Genomic DNA, 23,061 nt, shown 5'->3' on the forward strand with positions numbered 1-23,061 from the left:
GTAAAAACAAACTTAGTCACATTTGAACTAAGAATTATTATATATACTTGAAAGTACCGCTTATATCCAATGCTCACTTGTCACTTGTCTCGCAATATTTATAAGTAAATTTCAGCTTCAACCAAGAATATTTTGCACTTTGTTTTAAGGATAAATTATCCTTTATCCAAAATTATTTATATTTGACGCTATTATAAGGATAAAATATACTTGAATCAAGGCATATTTGCATTCTTTCAAGGATACTGTTTTTTCTGTGCTCTTCAATCCGAAAAAATCACAGATTGTACTGTTACTCTTTTAGAAAAATTCGGAATATCAGGAAAAAATCGATAGATTTCTTGAGAAATGATTATTCGGATTAGGAGAAGACACAATGACTTATAAAAATACACAGAAAAAAGGAATCCTTGATTATTCAAGTATATTTTTATTCTTGAACGCTATTTGATTGATTTAAGCATAGAATGCTCTTTGTAATCACAAATTTTCATTTGCCTTAATAATAAATAAGTTTGTGTGAAATATATTTTATCCTTAAGATATATTCTTGTTTGACAAATCGCATATGGTAAAAACAAACTTAGTCACATTTGAACTAAGAATTATTATATATACTTGAAAGTACCGCTTATATCCAATGCTCACTTGTCACTTGTCCTCGCAATATTTATAAGTAAACTTCAGCTTGAACCAAGAATATTTTGCACTTTGTTTTAAGGATAAATTATCCTTTATCCAAAATTATTTATATTTGGTGCTATTATAAGGATAAAATAACTTGAATCAAGGCATATTTGCATTCTTTCAAGGATACTGTTTTTTCTGTGCTCTTCAATCCGAAAAAATCACAGATTGTACTGTTACTCTTTTAGAAAAAATTCGGAATATCGGGAAAAAATCGATAGATTTCTTGAGAAATGATTATTCGGATTAGGAGAAGACACAATGACTTATAAAAATACACAGAAAAAAGGAATCCTTGATTCAAGTATATTTTTATTCTCGAACGCTATTTGATTGATTTAAGCATAGAATGCTCTTTGTAATCACAAATTTTTATTTGCCTTAATAATAAATAAGTTTGTGTGAAGTATATTTTATCCTTAAGATATATTCTTGTTTGAAAAATCGCATATGGTAAAAACAAACTTAGTCACATTTGAACTAAGAATTATTATATATACTTGAAAGTACCGCTTATATCCAATGCTCACTTGTCACTTGTCCTCGCAATATTTATAAGTAAATTTCAGCTTCAACCAAGAATATTTTGCACTTGGTTTTAAGGATAAATTATCCTTTATCCAAAATTATTTATATTTAGCGCTATTATAAGGATAAAATATACTTGAATCAAGGCATATTTGCATTCTTTCAAGGATACTGTTTTTTCTGTGCTCTTCAATCCGAAAAAATCACAGATTGTACTGTTACTCTTTTAGAAAAATTCGGAATATCGGGAACAAATCGCTAGATTTCTTGAGAAATGATTCGGATTAGGAGAAGACACAATGATTTATAAAAATATATATATAATACTTTTTATATATTTTTGTTCTATTTATATATCTGTTTATATTTTCCTCATGACTTACATCTTGTGCCGACTATCATGCTCTTTCTTTCTTTCAATGCACTACATATCGTCGTATTCCATCACGCTGTCCGAGCAATTTCACTCACGGTATTGCTTTTGCGCGTTTCGATTGAGTTCGCACATCAAAGTAACCTCTTATTAAATCGCTTCTGGATAGTAATAGTTTTCTCGTCTGACACCTTGAAGTTTAACAGAATTTCCGAGAATTCTATCCTTAACTTTTAAAAGCAAGTCAATAAATGTGTAAGATTTTATTTAAAAAATGTATCGAATCTAATTGGAATAATTTCGTGTAAATTTCCTAATCTTCAAACATCTCTTAGAATCGTGATCGATATAGAGTATTAATATTTGTAGAAAATTATACCATAATGAGAAATGTCAATCGATTAATTGAAAGCAATTTCGCGACCTCACCAACGAAAACTATTATACAATATATATGGTTTTTATAACACGCACGCACCCTCGTATACATAAATATATATCAGACGAAATTAAATGTACGGTAATTTGGCTGCCGCTACCATCAGTCTATTACAACAACAGCGTATGTTTCACGCCAAAGAGGAAATTCTTCATTAGCTGCGACTACAAAGATAGTTAAATGACGCTTCAAACATTGCGCGCGTATAGCAGCGGCGTGCTGAAAATATCTACTTACATCTCTCGCGCGGCACGCCGGCCAAAATTACCCATTTCCATTCGCCTTATTCATATTCATTCGCCTTCATGTTTGTATCTCTCTCGCGGCAGTTCCATTACTCTCTCTCCCCCTCTCTTGCTTATTGTAAATTCCACATTAGGCGGACTATATACACGTATATTGACTACTAATCGAAATGATGACGGTAAACGGTGGGCAAAACGTAGAAAATATATATAAGACAGAATTTTTCCGAAATAGTTTTCTTCGACCAATCCAATTAACCCTGATCTGCGATCTACTCTCAAATTAATTCTAACTCTGATGGCTGCGAACGCAAAAATGATGCGGAATACTGATATTTGACCTCCATTTAAAAAGCTTCACTTGTGGAGCTTTTTCTCTCTAAACATAATTTTTCAAAGGTGAAATAAGACAATTTTTTTGAAACGTTATTTCACGAAATATTACGTAATATTAGTTGGATATACACGTCGCATTTTCGACCGCGACGTGACAAGACTTTCTCAAGCTACTCTCTGCACTATTCGCACACAATTTCGAAATCAGTTATTGTGTGAAAGCAACACAAGTTGCTAAATTCATAACAGAAATTCTATTAAAATACATTTTATATTATTCAAAGAAAATTTTAAAAAGGATGCTAAATAAAACAATAATTAATTTCGAAAAACTGAAAATAGTAAAGTGGATAAGTGAACAACACATGTACTCGCGACTGAAAGCGAATTTAACTAAAGCAAAAATTCGTCGAGTGACGTTGGTACTCGACACATTTTTCCGTATATCTCAAACATTTCTCTCGTATATAACGTAACTCTCGCATATGATACATATTTCAATTTTTCCTGACTTTCTCGTTTAATTTGCTTTATATACACGTAGAAGTACGAAGAAAGTAATCTCCCATTCGCGGTTGCCATTTGCATCCTCGAGCGACGTTCGCCGAGGCGCAATAAATAGCGTTGTACGAAGATGGAATTTCTTATTTGAGGACAGATCAAGCACACACACCAGGAGCCATTTTATCAATATTGACTGTCGGCCTATCCGACAGCAGTCCAGTCGATCAACGGTACCTTCGAGTTAAAGGAAAGTCACCGATTCTTGTATGATACGCGTATATAGAATGGGTCACATCGATCGGCATGTGCATCATTTAAGCCCTTCCTAGGAAGGCTTTTTTGTACAGACGAGCGTAAAGGATTGACAGGCCAATAATACTAATCGCGTTTCAGTCGTTGCCAGTTTTCCGATAATTCCGCTGGAAATTTTTCAACTTTAAAGCATTCGTGTAAAAAAATTTGATCATCTGATTATCCGTTCACGTCATCTAACAGTAATCTGGTGATATTTCGACTCTCTTTCGACGTACGTAAAATGCGCAAAAAGAATATAAATTGGGAAAATTAAATGTGAGTAAATCAAAATTTTTAATTGCCACTTTAAATTTTAATTGCTTTAGCTATTTCATTTTATCCTTTCGCTTTATATTTCAGTTTGCTAATATTACTACCCGCTGTAGCCGAAAATCTTGCGTGCGTTTGATATCATTATTGAAATTCGAGAATTATTCTCGGTGCGAATAATTTGGCAGAATTATATATGAAAAATTTCTCGTATATAAACAGCAAAGAGAAAAATATCCTTTATATTTCAATTTGCTAATATTACTATCCGCTGTAGCCGAAAATCTTGCGTGCGTTTGATATCATTATTGAAATTCGAGAATTATTCTCGGTGCGAATAATTCGGCAGAATTATATATAAAAAATTTCTCGTATATATACAGCAAAGAGAAAAATATCCTGCTGAAATTCGATGTTTGAAACGCCTTTAATATATATATATATAAAACCAGCAAAACACTTTTCACACAATAGACCAGCGAAAAGCGGCGCAGAAAACAGCCATTTTGTCGGGAAATTTCACCACCTGGCCAAGATCTTCGCTTAGCTTCCAAGTGCGAAGAGACCGCTCGATAGAGGCGTCATTGCATTCTCGACGTCTTCGCATTGTGCAGAGTTCGTTTTATTATAATAGAAGAAAAGATAGAGAGAGAAAGGAAAAGAGAAAGAGAGATGGAGAAACGCGAATCTAAAGTACGGGATCGTAAATGAGGAAATATATGCGATCATTAAAGGACTCGCGACGGTAAAAAATGACAAAAGAAAAATGAAAAATATGCAGAATAGACATTTGCAATGTAAAATTCGAATGTTATAATATATGTGATTAATAATTCGAAATTATGTAGAATTGTAATTATATTTTTCAGTGTTATATTACATGCTAAAGATAACAACATTATTTTTACTATAATGCAAACTTTCGTATCTTGTTGTCTACAGAACCGTATAATTAAACAATTCTAACGCAAATGTCTCTTGTTAAATTTCGTATCTTTCAATAATTTTAGCTTGAAGTAATCTTAACAGAGAAAGAAAAAAACTTACTCGAACAAAAACTTGGCGACAAATAGAAGAATTCTTTCAATCTAAAGAATCGATAAAAGAAAATCACCAAAGTTTGAATCCGCTAGAGAAAATACGCAAACTATATATAGATTTTTTGATCTCTAAATACTCAAACGTAAAAATAAAATATTGAACGTTAATCTTGCTCAAGAATATCAGTAGAGAGAAGAACAATGTATAGTACATATATGATGTATTGATTAATAAACGTAATAATTCATCATTGACGTAAAAACGAATAATAGTCCTTTAATACGCCTGTGGTACATATTTTGCTTCGTGCAATGTATTTGCTCTTTGACCTTTCACGTAATTAACTTTCAGAAATCTTCTCTCTTTCTCTTTCCCCCTTTTCTCTCTCTCTCTCTCTCTCTCTTTCTCTTTTCTTCCCTTCTCTCTCATTATCAATCATTCTGTGTATTTCTACACCTGTTAGATTACATATAAAATATACTTTTGCCTCATGTATGTGCTACATTCGTCCTATACTAAATCTATTTTATTATATATCAAGAAGAAAACTGAGCAGTACAAGGGAACAAAGTTAGATTAAAGTTGCAAACCACGTACGAAAATTGTGTAAGAAATTTCATGAAAGTAGCATAGAATAATAACTAAGGAACACAAACGTTGAAAGAAGCGATATTATCATGTTCTTCGTTATAATTCTGTTTATCATGCAAAGCAAAGAGAGGGAAGAAATTAGTTAACGCTAGAGAAATTAATTGGCATAACAAAAGAGATCTTTAAAATTTGATATTTTCATTCGTGATACAACGACATGTTTTTATTGCAATTTTCTAAAAGATAATTACATCACAAAAAACCAAACAAAAAAGGGTAAGTTTTCTTCGCGAAAATATCCTGCATAAAGTTGATTTTCTTTGACGTCGAGACGGACGTGGGATGAACGCAATATATAGACAACATTCTCATCGAGAAATTGCTCGTTTAAAAGAAGCGACTAAAAGTATTCAAGTTAAAGTCCGGTAGCAAAAGAGCAGAATTATCGATGAGATAAACTTTTTTAACAGAATGTAAAATATTCATACCATAAAGATATATTAAAACTATATACATATTCCAAAAGTCAAACGTGTTTTATATTTGTAATTTTTTTATCAATTTTTGAGATCGAATTTTTCTTGATAAAAACTGAACATAAAACTGTAATATTTCATTTTCTCATCTATTTGTGTTTTATGTTGTTTTGGAAATACAAAAATATTACAGTTGAGTTGAGCATCATTAAAAATAAAACATATTTCATTTTATTATTAAAAAAAAGATTAAGAAAGAAATTATGATAAAAAGCAAGTAGAGAGCCACGGTAAAATAAATGTTTCCGATATAACGAAGGAATGTTGTCACGGAAAACATATCTGCGGTCAAGGTACACATGATTCTGATAATCAAGCTGAAAAATGTATGTCCGTGTGTTTCCGCCGCCTCGAGGGTATTGCTTGATAAGAACGAACTCGTGCAAAACGCTCCGGGGCATTAAACATAATATTTGCCAAAGAAGACCCGACCCAGTTGCTACTAGATGAAATTGAAACTACGGAGAATAGGAGAAGCGAGAATTTTCAGAATAAAATGCCGTAGAAAAAGGAAAGGAAGCCGATGCGCGTTGACACATGGGGCGAGAAAAGCAACGAGTCAACTGAACGTGATTAATTTTCTTTCGCCTTAGAGACTTTAATTGCGAAACTCATACCACGGAAAGATAATAGAATCAGGGCAATCAGGATTTGACAAATAATTCGCAAGAGATCATCGATGATACTTTCGTCGCCATTACCAAAGTTATATAGAGCGAGGAATATCAGCATTTATAGTCGCACGTATATCGTATCTAAAAGCAAATCGCACTTGACGACACACAACACAAATGCAACAAAGTCTCCCGCGGCTGATGATGCGCCGGCCGCAAATGTCAAACAAGAAAAATGTCGGTGGTACTCAAAGTGGGTCGTGCCGACAAAGAAAGGCGAGGCGAGGTGTGCCTCCCTCACACGTTTTTCCGATAGCTTTTATCCGCGTTTATATAGTTGTTGCGTTGTTCGGTTTCGTAGCCATTTGGTATTCAAGCCTCGACGCCCACCCGATATGATATGCCGAACGAGAAGTATAAATCGAATAATTTCCAAACGGCAAATCAATTACATATGCATACATTCGCACGCGAATTATCGGTGGAAAAAAAAATGAAATTACTCGCGATCGTTTCCGGTCTGGATAAAAAAAAAAGATTCGTCGTCGGAAAGTACATTTTCGAGGGCGCATCCTCTTTTTCTCCCGCTTTGGAATATCTGCGGACGTTTGCGCGAACGTGAAGTATTTTTTCTAAATTTGGTTTTTTTAGCCCGTGATTTTAGTGAGCGCGCGGCCGGGCGAGATTGATGTTTCTCACTGAACGGGAATGTATGTTTTAGGCACGTCTTCGACGGAAGAAACGAAATTGAGTTTCATACGTAGATATAATGGGCTCATCGATGGTAAGTCTTTATAATAGGCAGTGTCGAAAGTACCTGCGGCTATCTAAATGTGATGTGTTATCATTAGAATTATACACATAGATGACTTAGCGATGTAAAGCGATTGATTGTTCCATGTGAATAGAGCAGAACACTTACAATTAGAGAGAGCAACCGAGTTTGCAAATGTCGACGTTGTATTGTTATCTGTCTGTTTTTTCTGTAGAAGCTTCATACACGTACACACACATGATCGGCTAAGCATGAATTTACAGTGTCGTCTATACGACGACGTTCGTGTATTAAAGAAACAGTCATTATTGTAAATGGCCACGAGTAATTATGACAGAAATAATTATATTCACAGTTTCCCTTCCCTCCCGAAATATGTCTCTGCCTAAATATATTATATTATATATATATAATAGAATGTATATATATATATATATATATATATATATAAAAACACAAAATATATATATTAATATAATGTAATATATATAATTATATATACACACATAATATACAGAAAATAGATACACTTAGAGCTTTCGATCCGATAATAATCGGAGATATCTGTTTACATGCTTCTCGCTGTCATTTTTATGATTTACAATTTACCTTAATAATTTTTACAGACAATTATAGATCCGGAAGCATCTCATCTAAACTTCAAAAAATTACTTTCAATAGTAACAAAATCAAATCTTCTTTTCGGATTTTTCTACGTGATATCTTTGAACACCTTCTCTTCTTCTGAGAAAATAACATTGTGGATTTCATCAAATTTATTATTGTAAATCACTAAAAGAAATCTAACATCTGACATTTGCCGGGTTACTCTGAATAACTGTTCACATATGAGAAACGTAAAATGGCGCCTTTGATCGTAACTTTGCTGCGGATTATATTTCCCTTCGGTGCATAAAACACGTACCGCATCTGACATGCTTGTAGTGAGTAACAGAACTTCACATAAATAGAGATATATTTTGTATACTAACCGAACAACGCGTGCAGCTTGGAATGATGTGTATAGATTCCAGCATTATATATGTGCAACACAGATTTTCTATTTACCGCAAAAAATTCTCCCTTAAGCCATCTAATTAAAATCAAAACAAAGAGACATGTATTATAATATATGAAGATATTTTTATTCAGAGTTTTATAATAAACTTTATAAAATATATGAAATGCTATCTATATTATTTTAACATCACCTATATTATTTTAACATTTCTTTTTCTTTCGAAATTAAAAAATTTTGTTCACTCTTCGTTATAATCAAAATAAAGTGAGTCACCGCGAATATTTTTTTCTTCAAGTTTTTCATTAGCTGATTAATCTATTGCAATTCCAGACTTTCTACCTCTATATAAAATATATGCTGAATCAGTTGCATCTAATGCGGGAAAGGAAAAATCCCGTGAAAATGAAACCCATTCATGATAAATGAAACAAGGTTTTCCAGATCAGCGCAAGAAAATGAAATGAAGTTTTGCTTAATCTACAGTCTTAAGATTGCGCGAGTCTCAGAAAATTACAGATTTAAGTTCTTTTCGAATAAAATCTAAAAATCGCATGCATCATACCTTCATAAAAGTTGTTCTTGGAGAACCAACTAGTGACCCGGAATCAATTCAGTCTGGAACGTCGCCAAAACGACATTTTAATTAAAAATTGATCGAGAAATAATGGGAGTATATATTTCTTTAATAGAATTATTTTGTAACGTTACTTATATTGCTCCGTAACGTTACTTGTATTGCTTTGCGCAATATATATATATAAGCTATATTATATAATTAAATCATAGTTTTAAGACATTGAATCGATTAATTTGATAAAGTATAATTTGTAAGGAAAATTATTAATTATTATTAATAATAAAAATTATTAATTATTTATTGGATGATTAAATCATCGAAAAGTCGAGATCTCGTATCACTATTTTCCCGTTCGATTATTGACGCGCGAATAATAAACGGAGCCGCGGCATGTCAATAATAGCGCGTTAGACGATACTAAAACCGAATAGTTTGTTATTGATATAATTTGCGTTACCAAAATATTTGACGCACTGGTGGAGGTAAACATAGTTTGCGCGATACGTTCTGTAGCCTCGTCATGTCGTCATTCGTAATAATAAAACTCGAGCAAGAAGGTAAAGATTCCATATTAACATATATTATCACGTGTAATTATTATGCGATATCAACAAATTGCAATCATTCCGTATAATTATTATAATTAGTAATTATCAATCCCTGCGATCAATTATTTTAAAATGCTCATATAATTTAATATTCCGCGTATGTGCATATTACATATGCAGAGCATGTAAACTATTTCGGCAGTACTTACATTAGAGTCAAATATACATATTTTATTCGATTTATCGTTCGATAATCTGAATATAATTCGGATGGAGAACATACGATAAAACATTCAAATCGAGTAAATAAAATAAGGATAAGTCATTAACATTAATCGTCTAACAAGTAATTAATTAATATTTTAAAATACTTGTATAAATATATTCCACGTCTACATTTTTTCTATCTAGTAAAAGATAATTTTCCATACAAGAGTTACTTTATCAAATTAATCAAATCAATATATGTACAATATATAAGAAAGAGAGAGAGGGAGGGAGAGAGAAACAAAAAATAAATTAAAGTTCAATTATAACGATATGCTATAAAATCACAATACTGATTTAAACTCCGCGCTTAATTAACTTGCAATCATTGACAATGTTGAAGGTGTGTTTCGCAATTATAGTTATCGAAGGAAGTAGTGTAGCTTCCTTTCGCTTTTGTCCGTGCTTTATTTTTCCTTTTTTTTTTGTCGTCAACTTACTCTTCCAACACGACATTCGTCCTAGGTTACATACAAAAGACTCGAAAGTCGCTTGCGCGACTTTTCCAAGATTTAGAACTTTGTTCTCGAGAGAACTCTTGGCGCTCTTGGCGACAGAGGACGATAGAATATCTTTAAATGCGGCTCCCTAGAGCAGAAACCCAAGAACGCTAATTTATCCCTGGACGGCCGATATATCACTCCAGAGGCATTTCGAAGATTCAAGGAGGAATCGTTCGAACTCGAGCGTTTAAGCCAGCCATATGAAATTCTTCGCATTCAGTTCCCGCAGTATTACGTCGTATTAGGTACTACGTAAAGCTATCGAGGACATGTGTCGTAAAAGAGAGAGAGAGAGAGAGAAAGAGGGACGCAGAGACAGAGACAGACACTCCGTAAAAACCGTTTGAGGCAGATGGGTACAAGATATGTACCCGGCTGCAACCTGGCCCCATAAATATATCGCCGACCATGTTCTATGTATCTCTATTCGTGCAATTTTATGTATTCCGTTCCGTCGCGTCTCAATAATATCGCGCACCTTAAAAGAGAGAGGGAGAGAACCGCATTTATGTAAAATATGCAACCATCCGAGCTTATTTCACGCCGCAAAATGCGATCTTACTGCGCTTTGCGTAGAAATTTCCAGCTTAGCGTGTATCATTTAAAGAGCCTTCCCCATAGCTTGCTTCCACAATGTAATTTGCGGTTCTTATCCTTACACCTCGGGCATATGCCTCGTATTTCGCGAACAACTGCTCGTACGTCGCCGGATGTCCCTTTCAGGAAAGACGCAACATCCACTTATACACGACATATGTGATGTTTGATCATATTTACTAAATGTAACAGAAAAGATGTACAGAAGAGAGAGATGCGATCGTAATATTAATTTATAAACTAAATTTGAGGCTGCCAAGTGCTTAAACACTTTGAATGCCACTGTTATCAAATGCACATGACACGTGAGCTTTAGCAAGTTTGTGATATCTGCAAGCATTTACTGTTAAACTCACGAATCTCACAGTGCGATGACGCATCGTGGCTGAATATGTTGCGCGCGAGATAGAAATCAGTCCTTTGATATTCAAAAGAGAATATATATACTTGTTTTAGTTGGCTATGCACTTTCGACTGTAATGTCATTACGTATACAAATGTCTTTGTTAACTTAAGTCCCATAAAAATGAAAAATCAAATTCGGATGTATGATATAATCAAGTGTCTATGTTTTGTTGATTTACTCAATTTTAGAATTTATTCGAACAATCTGTAGAAAATTTATTTTAAATATGGAACTGTTCTGACTTAACATATTTTCAATTAAAAAACTATTTACGGTATAAATCGTAAATAAAAAAATATATCGATTAATTACCAATAAATTATTCAAGATGTGGTAAACAAATTTGAAAATATTAAATATTTATAGATCCATCGATACAAAATATTGTAACTGTAGAAAAATAAAATCAGAAGAATTAATAATATCAATTTGATATATCAAATTGTTTTTCAAATTAATTATTATTGAAATATTATTTCGATTTTATCATTCGCAGAATCATATAAAAAATAATTGGAAACGCTTCAATATTCATATTGCACAAAAATAAACTTTATTAATGCAATTAATTGCTCTTTTGATTTTAATATTAAAATGCTTCTTGAATTACTTGTTCATTATAGTCAAAATTGTTACTATTTAACTTTTAAAAAAGTGTGACTAAAAAGTGCTACTAATTTACCGTACATAAAATATAGCAATTTAAAAAGTTAATTCCTCTTCCAACTTTGATATTAATATGTTTCCTAAATTAATTCTTCTCGCAGTATATATCATTTCTAATTATTAAATTCGAGAATGATAAAAAGAGAGAGAGAGAGAGAGAGAGAGAGAGAGAGAGAGAGAGAAATTAGATATTATGTAAAAACATTTTAATATTAAAATTAAAAGAGAGAATTAATTCTTTCAACATATTTTTGTGGTAAACTAGCACATTCGGTTATTTTCCAAATTCGAAAAGCACTGAACAATAAATTCATTGATATATCTTAAAATCCATTCATTCGCAAAACGTTTTATTAATAACTCTAATATCAATAATATCAGTCTTTAATATCAATTTCCTGCTAATTGGTAAAAGCAATAAATTCGAATTTAAAGCGACAAATTAACAATAAATTAGTACTTAATTGTGCATTCACGTGAATCTGATTTCTCGTAATAGAGAACTACTATGTTAACGGTGGTTAAGTCGTCAATATATTGTAATACATGTGAAAATATTAAATAATATCTTAAATCTATTCAGCTATGCCTTTCAAACATATAAAAAAATTATTATTATTATTATTATTGCATCTGAAATTTTTTATCACAGTTTCGATCGATACAAAAACTTTGTCATAAGACTATGTATCATGAACATATATGGTGGTCATGTTATTCTCCGCTCAGCCATTTTGCTACCCCAAGACATTTTTTTCCTTGTCATCTAATTTTCTTCCCTATCTCTTTTCGGATCTCTCTCCATAGATGATGTTTCTCTTTCGTAATATTTCGTTTCTGGGGTTCTCAGAGATTATTTTGTTTTGTCTTGAGCAACTAACTAATAGCACAGCGTCCTTGATAAGCCATTTCTCTGTTAAGTATAAAGTTTACTTTTCCACACATACTTAATGGCTCTCTACTTTTTCCCTTCCTTTGATTTTAATAACAAAAATAACTCATAGAACCAAAGTTACAGGATTAAGTTAATTCAACATTTAAATTTCTGAAAAATACACTAACATCTCGTACGAGTTTCAAAAGTTTTAATATATAATGAAGATAAGAAGCTTTGTATTTACGTATTATGATATATTGCGCTATTCGAATAAAGGATAAAACGTTAGACGAGAGCAACGTGCATTATAGCAGGATTATCTAATTTTCAATCACGAGTGACTTCCGGTCAATCTTATTATAACGCTCTAGCGAAGCTATCTTCACGGACGAAGATAGTATCGAACGTAGGGGTTTAAACGTAAAACTGACGTGAGAATTGAACAGCCACATTAAAGGCCAAGGCATGACTAGATGTTATCAAATTTCGTCTCTTTGAACATTTTAGAAGGCTGAAAATTCGAGATTCAAGAATATAATTATTACACGTGTGCTCACGTGCGAGTTATATTCTTGAATAAAAAGAAAATGAGAGTGCTTGAAAACGTATACATTTAATTTGCTGCTATTAGTGTGTAAATATATAATCTCATTAAGATTTCAGTGAATCGTTAAGAATAATTAATAACACGTATGCAATAAATATTGAACACATTGAACAAAGCTCCAACTATAAACTAAAATTATATCGAGAATTTTGAAGCATACCTGATCACCATGATTAGATGATGGAAAAAATGCTTCGACATAAATCTATCGGACCTATTATTTCCTCCCTTCACACGAGTTTTTTCCGCTACAAGACTCGATGCTGTGATAAAAAAAAAAAAAACGTCCTTCGATTTCTATCGGACCGTCGAATTCTGGAAACAAGAATCTCCCGCGCTTTTTAGTCGGCCGGGAGGTGAAAAAGTGAATGTTCCCCTACGGACGATGCGTCACTCGGCTGCAAAAAAACGTAGTTCGTCGAGGCACAAAAAGCTCTGCCGAGTCATCTCCGACGGCGTTTACGCACGAGGGCACACGAGCCCGTCGAAGGGACGACCCAGGTCTCAAATAAGAAAGGCGACTCTCGAATCGACGTCGAGTGCAAAAATTGAGATTTCGCGGGCGAAAGTACGGGCCTGCCGACGTATTGATTCTCGGTCGGTGCAGAGGAAGAGGAAGAGAAAGAGAGATAGAGAAGGTGGGGTGGCAGTGCGCCTGTGCTCCGGCACCCGTTGGTTCGTTCACGCAGACCGAGAGCGGTGAGAGCTCTGAGAGCGAGGGCGAGAGCGAGAGCGAGAGGACGACAGGTGGATTTGGGGTGGGAAGACCTGTGCGGAAGCGAGACCGATTCACGCGCTGAGCCGCGCACACCCGTTCCCCGTTGGATCCTGCCAGAGCAAGTCCAGTCTTCCCCTAGGCACTCGACAGGCCGGTACCTGTTTCTCTCGAAGCCGACACGCGCGCTCACCCGTCGTCCTCGCGCGCACACATACACACATATAATCTACACACGCACATATACATCTACCACCCTCCCTATATATAGATACGCTCCAACAACTCACCCTGTCGCGAAACAAGGTACTCGCGTACTCGCGTTACGGACACGTGTGCTAAGTACGCGCACACGCACAAGTGTGGTACGCGTACCCCATATCCACACACATGTCGCGCACCAACCGTGCAGTCGACGACACTTACGTGCACGTATAGCTATGCGCGCGAGTTAAGAGAGGGAAAAAAGGGTGGAAAAAAAATCGGGTGCACACGCACCCCACATGTCGCCCGTCCACACTGTGTACGCGCGCACGCGAGACAGCAGGGAGCCGTGCACCCTCAACAACGAGCAGCAGCAGCAGCAGTCGTCGTCGAGTATCAATCGCCAAGTATCATCCGCGTGGAAGCCGACCATCCTCCGCGCAATCTGAACGATTTTCCAAAACTTCCCTTTCTTTCGCAAGATTATAGAGATCGAAGAGAGAACGGGGATAACGATCATCATCATCACCGTCGGATCCGACGGCGTTCCATCGTCGGAGAGAAAGCTTCTCACCCTCTCTTTCTCTCTGATACACGAAGAGGAGCGATTCTACCATAGTCATCGAAATAGCGTGTCAACGATCGTTTGAAGGAGAGGACGAAACACTAAGAAGGCCTAAGAGAGGAAAGAGGTTCGATCTTGCTTCGTCGTCGACGGGTCATGCACCTCGTCGAGAGGGTGACGACGGCAAACTTGCAAAGAGCGAGCTCGGCTCCGAGTGGCGAGGACCTGGAGAACAAGTTCTGGACCTGTAGCAGCAGCCTAAACAACCAGTGATCTTCCTGCAGATATATATAGATATATATATATATACACAATATATATAAATCAACCGTCGCACGCGCGTCTATTTTTGTTGCCACCGTCGCGCGTAAAAAGCGGCCTAAGAAACGGCGGGAGAATATATCGAGGAGTTTCCAAATTATCACTTGTTAACGAACACGAGATATCGCACGCACCGAACAGGAGAGGAAGGAGAGAGAAAGAATAATCGAACAAGTAATATTTCTATATCTATAAGAAAAAAAAAAGAGCACACATATCTTAATCGACGTTGAGGATTCATAGTATATATTTTGGTCATATCTTGGAGCGCGAAAGGCCGATGGTGTGTTAAGGAGCGAAACGGGAAGATATAATTGAACAAAACAATCGTGACAGGCACAATAATAAAACGACCTTAAAGAACACAGTATAATAGAATTAATATCGATATAGCAATTACACGTAACACACAAAGACGTATTATAGTGCGTACTAATAAGACTGGAGATCGGGCCCCGGTGGGTTCGTATCGTTGAACTTTTGTATGCCAGCGGTGTATTATCGACGAGGAAGCATGTACGAGGGCGGGATGGCTGATGAATTACCGGTATGTTCCCGCAATAACGATCCACGGGCAGGGACTCCCCCATCGGGATTATCATAAGTTTCGTCCCTCTCATCGATCCCATCGCGGAAGAACATTTTTCTACACATCGTCACTGTCGCGCTAGTCAATATCACGCGAACTTCTCGGGTATCTCGCTTTCAGCAAACGGAATAATAATGAGAATATCGTGTAACTTTAAACTGGTCCACAAAGGACACATCGGTTTATCTCATTCGGCATTTCAAACATTGCACTTCCTGTTCAAAGGCTACTTTATATCGCGGCTTACGTAATATGCATACACAAGTGTGCATTAAAACGTAAGTCTGGTGTATACATATGTATACTCTCGTTAGAGTAAAACAAACTACATCGCTTTCCCGCATCTAAATTACTATCTTAAATTCATTTCGTTATGTAAGCTTCTTTACGTACATCAAGATGATGAATATACGTATGATATAAGTAAAGTCCTTTTTAATATCCGCGAAATAAATCAAAATGACATGACAGTTATTCGGTATAATTTTTATATAAATTTTTATCATTTAAGAGAGGAAAAACTTGAAAAAATTCTTCGATATAAGAGTGGTTAAAAAAAAAAGCTTAAGAAAAAATGTCAAATCTCTTTAAAGGCACGTCGTCGTTATATACGCTTCACTGGGAGAGTTATTATCATTTATCGCAATGATATAACTAAAAGTTTTAGACTCCCTGCTCCGGCATGAAAGCAAAGAAGAAAATTAATGGACATTTAGAAAATTTCGAGCTAAAGATACAAAAATGTGATTTACTACATTTTTTAAATACATGTTTTTTCTATCATTTATCTCGGACAGATTATTACAAAATCTAGAGCAATAGAAAATTTTCTCTTTCGAAATAAAATAAAACTTTCTTGATAAACTATTTAATCGTATTAAGTTTTAATTCAATTAAATAGAATATGAAAAAACATATACGATTCTGAATTCAGAATGTTAATAGACGGATATATGACTGGAATAATGAAAAATTAATTAACAAGAAAAAATATAGGATATTATCTTACATTTAGTTACATCAAATTTTTTAGAAATAAAAAATTGTATTTCTGCTATTTTAATTAAATTGAAGAAAAATATATAACTACTATTTATATGTTAATATAATTCTATGCGCATTCATTATTTCTCTAAAGTATTACACTGAGAAAGAGATGAACTCGTAAAAGAAAAAACAATTTATCTCTTTCTAGCACGATTTTTTCGCGGAAATAATATGCAAAGAAACCAATGATTACAAATTTTCACTATTTTTATTTGTGCAATTAATCTACAAGGATTGCGAAATAAATTTTTATTGTGAAAACCGTTGCGACGCTCTAATTCATTTTGAACATTAATTAGAGAAATAAAATAAGAGAAAAATTTAAAAAAAAAATTCTAAATTTTTGTTCAAAATTTATTTCGTGAAATTATTCCGAGTTGAAAGTGTTATTTGAACATGACCCCGATTCTCAAGTGCGCGTTATCATGATTCATTTGGTGAGTATTACTTAAAGGCAAAGAAGCTTTATGAACGAACGATAAAGGCTATTAATCAGCGTTAAGTTAACCGTGATTGTTCTAAAGGTTATTCTTGTGAGGAGAGACACACCCTTCAGGGGTATATATATATATATATATATATATATATATAATAAAACACAAACCAAATTCTATCACAATCGAACAGCTAAGAAAGAGGTTGGGTCTATAGATGAAAAATTTCCGCCATAAATCCTGGTAGACCCTTCCACATATGGTATAAAAGGGCAGATTGTATATGTTGCGTCTCGAAGCTTTCGCGACGGGATGGATTCCGCGTTATAATCGATCTTCCCCTGAAGCTATCGATATTTACCAGCAAGCGTATTTCGCCCTGTGCATAAAATATGCGCACATTGTGCGCGTTGAGCGAAGAGCGAAATGAAAGTCTATATATACTAACTATAATTGCACTAAATTTGATGGCAAGTGTAATTGAGCTTCGCGTCTTGTAAATTGAAATGTCAAATGAGCGCGAGAAAATTACACAGACACCACATATTGATATCTTTAAAAATAACACTTCTCGTATAAATTCTCAAAATTATCTCGAATTCTCGTATCTATTTATATCCGCGACATTTTATACGCGATAAATTCTTTCGACTGCCAAAAACTTTCGCCAGTTGTGCAGGGAATTACAATTGTAAGCTTCCTCCACGAGAGGTTGTATATCTTTCGTTCAAACGAAACTTTATCAGCATAAGACAACTTCAAATATTTATTTAGGTATCCTTTCCTCTTTTGAAATTCGATTATTTCGCCCTAATAGTATCATTTCAAATGAGGATCTTCCCGAATAGATTCGTATCTCCTATTTCGCTGTAACATAAACGAAACGGTATTGAAACCTCGAATCCTCTCGTGTTGGGGTGAGTTTTCCCGGAGGAAATTATTCTTGCAGCACACGATTCCGTGTACTGTGAAAGAAGTACAGGGCAAAAATTTCAGCTCAATTTTTAACTAAATTAGAATTAGAATTGTTCTAGAATTTAAAATTGTCCATTAAACAATGAGTTTGAGAAAATTAGATGTCAGTAAAAGATTCTCTTAATGTACAGAGATAAAGTATAAGAATCGCTTTTACTGGTCAAAAGAATTGTATATTTCAACAAGATAACAGTATATTATTTAAAAATACCATCGCAATGCACAATCAACAAAACCATTCTACGGAAAAGAATAAAGGCACATATATTTTGCCTTCAGCATTTTAATCCATTTTAATAATAACAGTCATACATATAATAATATCTCTTTGTACTACGTAATTGCGCGCAGAAAGCACGTATATTTTAAAAGTTTGCAATAATGTAATTGAGGCTTACAGAATGATATATATTTTTACATTTTACATAAATAAACGCGTTAACGAGAATATATTACGTGTTTCCGCAAAGATGAAAAGGTTAATTATAATATATTTGAAAAATTATACTTGAAGATATTCATTGCACGCTACAGGCATATGTATTAATAAAAATGTGAAGCTTCGAGGATATTAAAACCGGTAAACGCGTGACTTATCCGTAAAGCTCATCTGCACGTGCCTTATAATTTCAAGTCACGCAAGGCTTATTAACACTTGCGTCAAGTTTGCACATTCCACGTCGAATGGCCAGTCTAATCTCTTCACGACAATCGCATAGCACGGTGTTGCAAATTCGCATCGTGTTCGCGCGTTTCGGCGTTTATTTACGATATTAAGCGCGTAAATTTCAGCGTCATATACACACGCACGATTTGCGTAAAGTACGCAATTAATCGTACATTTTGTTTCGTGGTGGAAACCCCGATGCGGTGGTGGTTCGCGTTACGCTCGCGAAACCAGTCACGAAGAGAGATTTATGCGCTATTCGCACGCCAGTAAAACGACGGAGTTCGTTCTTCTATCACAACAAAGCTCGCGGTCTTGAGCAATTTTCTACGGATAAATGCGTGTCATTCATAGAGCGAATCTCTTTCTCCATCACAGACATTTCAACGTACTTTCATCTTAATTTGATGTATACTAATTTAGAACCCATACTTTTTTAAATGCTTGATTCGCCGCCTTCAAGTGATGGAGTAACAAAAAAAAGATTAGAAGATAACGATTGGAGAATTTCTAATATATTTCTAATTCCGCTACTAATTTTGGACAACGTTTAATAATCTAGAGCGATACTAAAAATTATAATTAATGGGAGAATTTGCTGATTTGTGGAAGAAAACGCAATGAATTAAAATTATTGATATAAGCTTGATTCCGAGACTAATATTATAATGATAATATGTCATGAAAATACTGTTTAATCGAATCCGCTTCGACGCGACAGTTTCGAGGAAAGAGGAGAGTCTTGGCATATCTACGGAATCGTTTGGAATCCAATCATGGATAAACGGATTACCTTAACCTAACCTGCTCTATCTTTGTTTATACAACATCGTTAGCCGGAACGAGTCATATGAAAGGGAAGGGGTTTTTTTATGAAATTGATTCAATCACAATGGTAGAAATCGTCTCTAACCTGATGCTTGTCTTTCGTTATTTATCCAATAACAAAACTAAAAATGAAATATAAAATATAAAGTATAAAAAATAAGATTGAAGAAATACAACTATGAAATTTGAATACAGCAACATTAAGCAAAGACCAGTTGTCAACGTTAATTTCTCAACAAATTGCCCACTGTAAAACACCGTTTAAAAAGCCACTATGAAAAGATTATCTGGATATACATATGTGACGACCATAAATAAGCACGTAGAAAAATATATGTGCTCGGTACAATCGCACTTGGTGATCTAGATTCTAGATAATTTAATACATCACATTATAACGCATGTGTAAATTTTGTATGGCGACTCACCACCAAGTTCGTTGAATGAACTAACATAATGCTCGCTTCAATGGAGCTTTCGCCATGATTAACTGTAAATACAGAGGTATCATCGCGAAAAGCGCGCACGCTCCATTAACGCAAGTAAACGCTTTTGCATATAAAATTGCAAGGCATAAATAAAAATCCGTTCAATAGTGGATAATAAGTTACGAGGCAACGCGCGGGATTGAATTAACGCGATTTCAAGCTCCCGAAGAACTCGTAATATAAGAAACAAATGAGAATATAAAAAAGTAATCTTTTCGCAGATATAGGTAAATGTATAATTAAAAAAAAATATTAGAATGTATCGCGCAATTTCATTATCTCAATCCGCGATAACGATTTCTATATTTTAATACTGCGAAGATATAACAATTTGACAATCGATTTTTAATTTCCGCACAGTCCAACGCACGTGAGCACGCGGAAACTCATTTCAATTTCTCACGTTCGGTCAAACCGATGTGTTGTACATTGCGGCGTTACTCTTGAAATGGAAACAGTCTACTATAGTCGACAATGGCCATTGGACAACTGGCAACTCTGAATTCTCCAAATTAGCCTGGCTCTTTGTTCGCGACTCGTTCACCGCGGCCGATGTTACGCTCATACATATGTCGGATCAATTAGACTAATTAGAGGATTGTTCGAAGCAGAGCACAAATTGGCCCGATAACTCGTTTCCACGGATTTCCCCGGCTCTCGTCATTTAGTGACACTGAAATCTCAACCCTGATGGAGCCCCGTGTCTAAGTTAATCTCGCGCATATCCTACGACATTTATTTCCTGTCCTTCAATCTTTTCATTCGCATAGAGGTCGAGAGGTAAATTTTCATTTATACCCTTGTCTTCGATCAGCTCCTGCGCTTCCCTTCCGTTCCTATATACCTGACGTAATCTCCCTTTCTGTCGTAACAGGAAATTGGATCGGCCGCTGATCAAAAAGCGCTTTTCGCTGTCATTTCGTCTCGCGCTTGTCCTGTGGCGCGAAATTCGTAACGGAGAGAAAAGAAAATATGTTCTGCCTAAAACGCGGTACCGTTGTCACCAGCAAGATTGGCACCCTCGAAATTTCTAACGAAGTAACGCTCGTATATGCGGTGTGACGAGAGGAAAGAAAAAACCTGGCACGTTTTCCCTTTGAAAAATCTGCCCCGTTCGAATTGCGCGACATCAGCGCAATCACGTCGCTATTTGCCGTCAATTTCGGGTAAATTGAACGTTTTACGAAATATCTGCTTCAAAGTCGAAACACAGCGTGTACATAAATTCTTGCAACTCACTTACGCGAGAGACAAAACGATGATTTTTTAAAAATTTCATTGTAACGCCAGGACAGATCGATCAAAGGCGAGGTTCGGACTATCGTTGATAAAATAAAAAATGAAAAATCCTATCGAGGACGAACAAAGCTGGGAGGAAAATGGTGAAACGAAAAAGCTCGAAGACAGACAGACAGAGTGAAAGCTCTTATATATTTTATAAAGATGCAAAGAAAGACTTGGCAGCTAGAGATAGATATACATCAGAAATGCGTAATCGCGTTCTCTCTTTTTTCGAAAGAAGAGAAAAAGAAAAAGTGGCCGAAAAGCGTAATGAGAAAAAAGGATTGAGACGAAACAAAGCTTCGATTCTAGCAATCGTTATAACGAGAGACTCAAGATCCTTGATTAACACGGACATTAACCTTCCTTTGCTTCGCAAGAGACTTCGCGAAAGAAAATTAAAGAGAGAATTCATAAAATTACGCTTAAATCTTAAAATCGGTCAAGTTTACCCGTCGAATCTTACTCCCCGATTCTCGTTCTCTTTGAACTCTTTAATTGAATTTACCCGTGAGGAGCTTCTCTTCCTTTGCTTTATGCGCGCTTAAATCGGATGTTCCTCGTAGATATTGTCAAATATTTTCCCACCCGAAGAAAAAAAGAAAAAATTTCCACGTCTCTCAATCCTTTCGTATGCATTTTTTCCTTCCATTATTTGGTAATAATAAATTAAATTTGATTTGATTGATTTGAAGTAATAAAAGAAGAAAAGATGAAGCATTATTTTTAAAGATTAAGTATGACCTCGAAAAATTTCATTCATTAACACTCTCGTGCCTGAATATGTAAAGCATTTCTCCGTGACTTAGACAAGGGCGCCGATTTCTCAATGTTAAACTAGACGATACTTCAAGTCACAGCAGGAGGCAACTCATCGCTCTCTCGTTACCATGTTTCGCATACGCGAAACTTGTTTCTGGTACCTACTTTGCGGCAATGAAAGATGAAACAGAGTAGAGATCGATCATATATTCATTTCGGTAATATCGAGCATCAAGTAAAATTACAAAATATGGGTCGAGACTTTTTTGAAATATTAGCACGTCCACATAAATTTTATATATATATATATATATATATATATATCTCAATAAAATTCGTGAAGAAAATTCAGTTTGAAAAATCGATGCATCGTCGATACAGAGAATTGAAAATTAGAAGAAATCCACTTTTGTGCGTCTCTCATAAAACACACATCATATATCTTCATATCTTGATCAAATAAAATCGATAAAAAGAATAGCCGTGCGTTATTTTCAGGATTTTTCGAGAGAAAAATTCAAGAGTATAAATTATTCTATTGTGTGTTATATCTCCAACGATGTTGTAAATATGCATTTAACTCATTTAAATTAGATCATTTAAATTAGCGCGCCGTCGAGCATAACACGTTAGCTATTTATGAATAATTACACAATTCCGGTTCTGTGTCACGTTGCAACGTTAATGAACACGTGGGATTTACTCAAATGAATTTATTGAATGATCGTGAATCAAATTTCTTTCGATAAAAGAGGAAAGCGCGGATATAAAGAGAATTTAAATGTCTCGATCTCCTCTATTTTCATATTCAATACATATAGTATTGATAAGGAGCTAAACACAAGTAGTAAGATATAATTTTAGCAGTTAGTTGTAGATAAAG

General features: G+C 34.8%; 1 protein-coding gene and 1 long non-coding RNA gene across 7 annotated transcripts in view; one reads left to right on the top strand and one right to left on the bottom strand.

Moving 5' to 3' along the window:
* The window catches only part of LOC114942274 (uncharacterized), a 140,595-nt gene that overhangs the window by 105,203 nt on the left and 12,331 nt on the right, over nucleotides 1–23,061 (bottom strand). The window lies entirely within an intron of this gene.
* Nucleotides 1–23,061, top strand: part of alpha-Catr (alpha-catenin related) — a 63,058-nt gene that overhangs the window by 4,602 nt on the left and 35,395 nt on the right. The window contains exon 2 of one of the 6 annotated variants that reach the window (XM_029314803.2): nucleotides 7,180–7,242. The exons of 4 other annotated variants lie outside the window; for them this stretch is intronic. In XM_029314803.2, coding sequence (XP_029170636.1) covers nucleotides 7,228–7,242 — 15 coding nt within the window. In that variant the 5' untranslated portion in view covers nucleotides 7,180–7,227. Of the gene's footprint in view, nucleotides 1–7,179; nucleotides 7,243–14,163; nucleotides 15,655–23,061 lie in introns of those variants that run through there. One more of the 6 variants, XM_029314795.2, reaches the window with a different exon arrangement.

Source organism: Nylanderia fulva, unplaced genomic scaffold (assembly GCF_048542155.1).
Source record: "Nylanderia fulva isolate GAGA-0341 unplaced genomic scaffold, ASM4854215v1 Scaffold6, whole genome shotgun sequence".
In the NCBI taxonomy this organism is placed as follows: domain Eukaryota; kingdom Metazoa; phylum Arthropoda; class Insecta; order Hymenoptera; family Formicidae; genus Nylanderia; species Nylanderia fulva.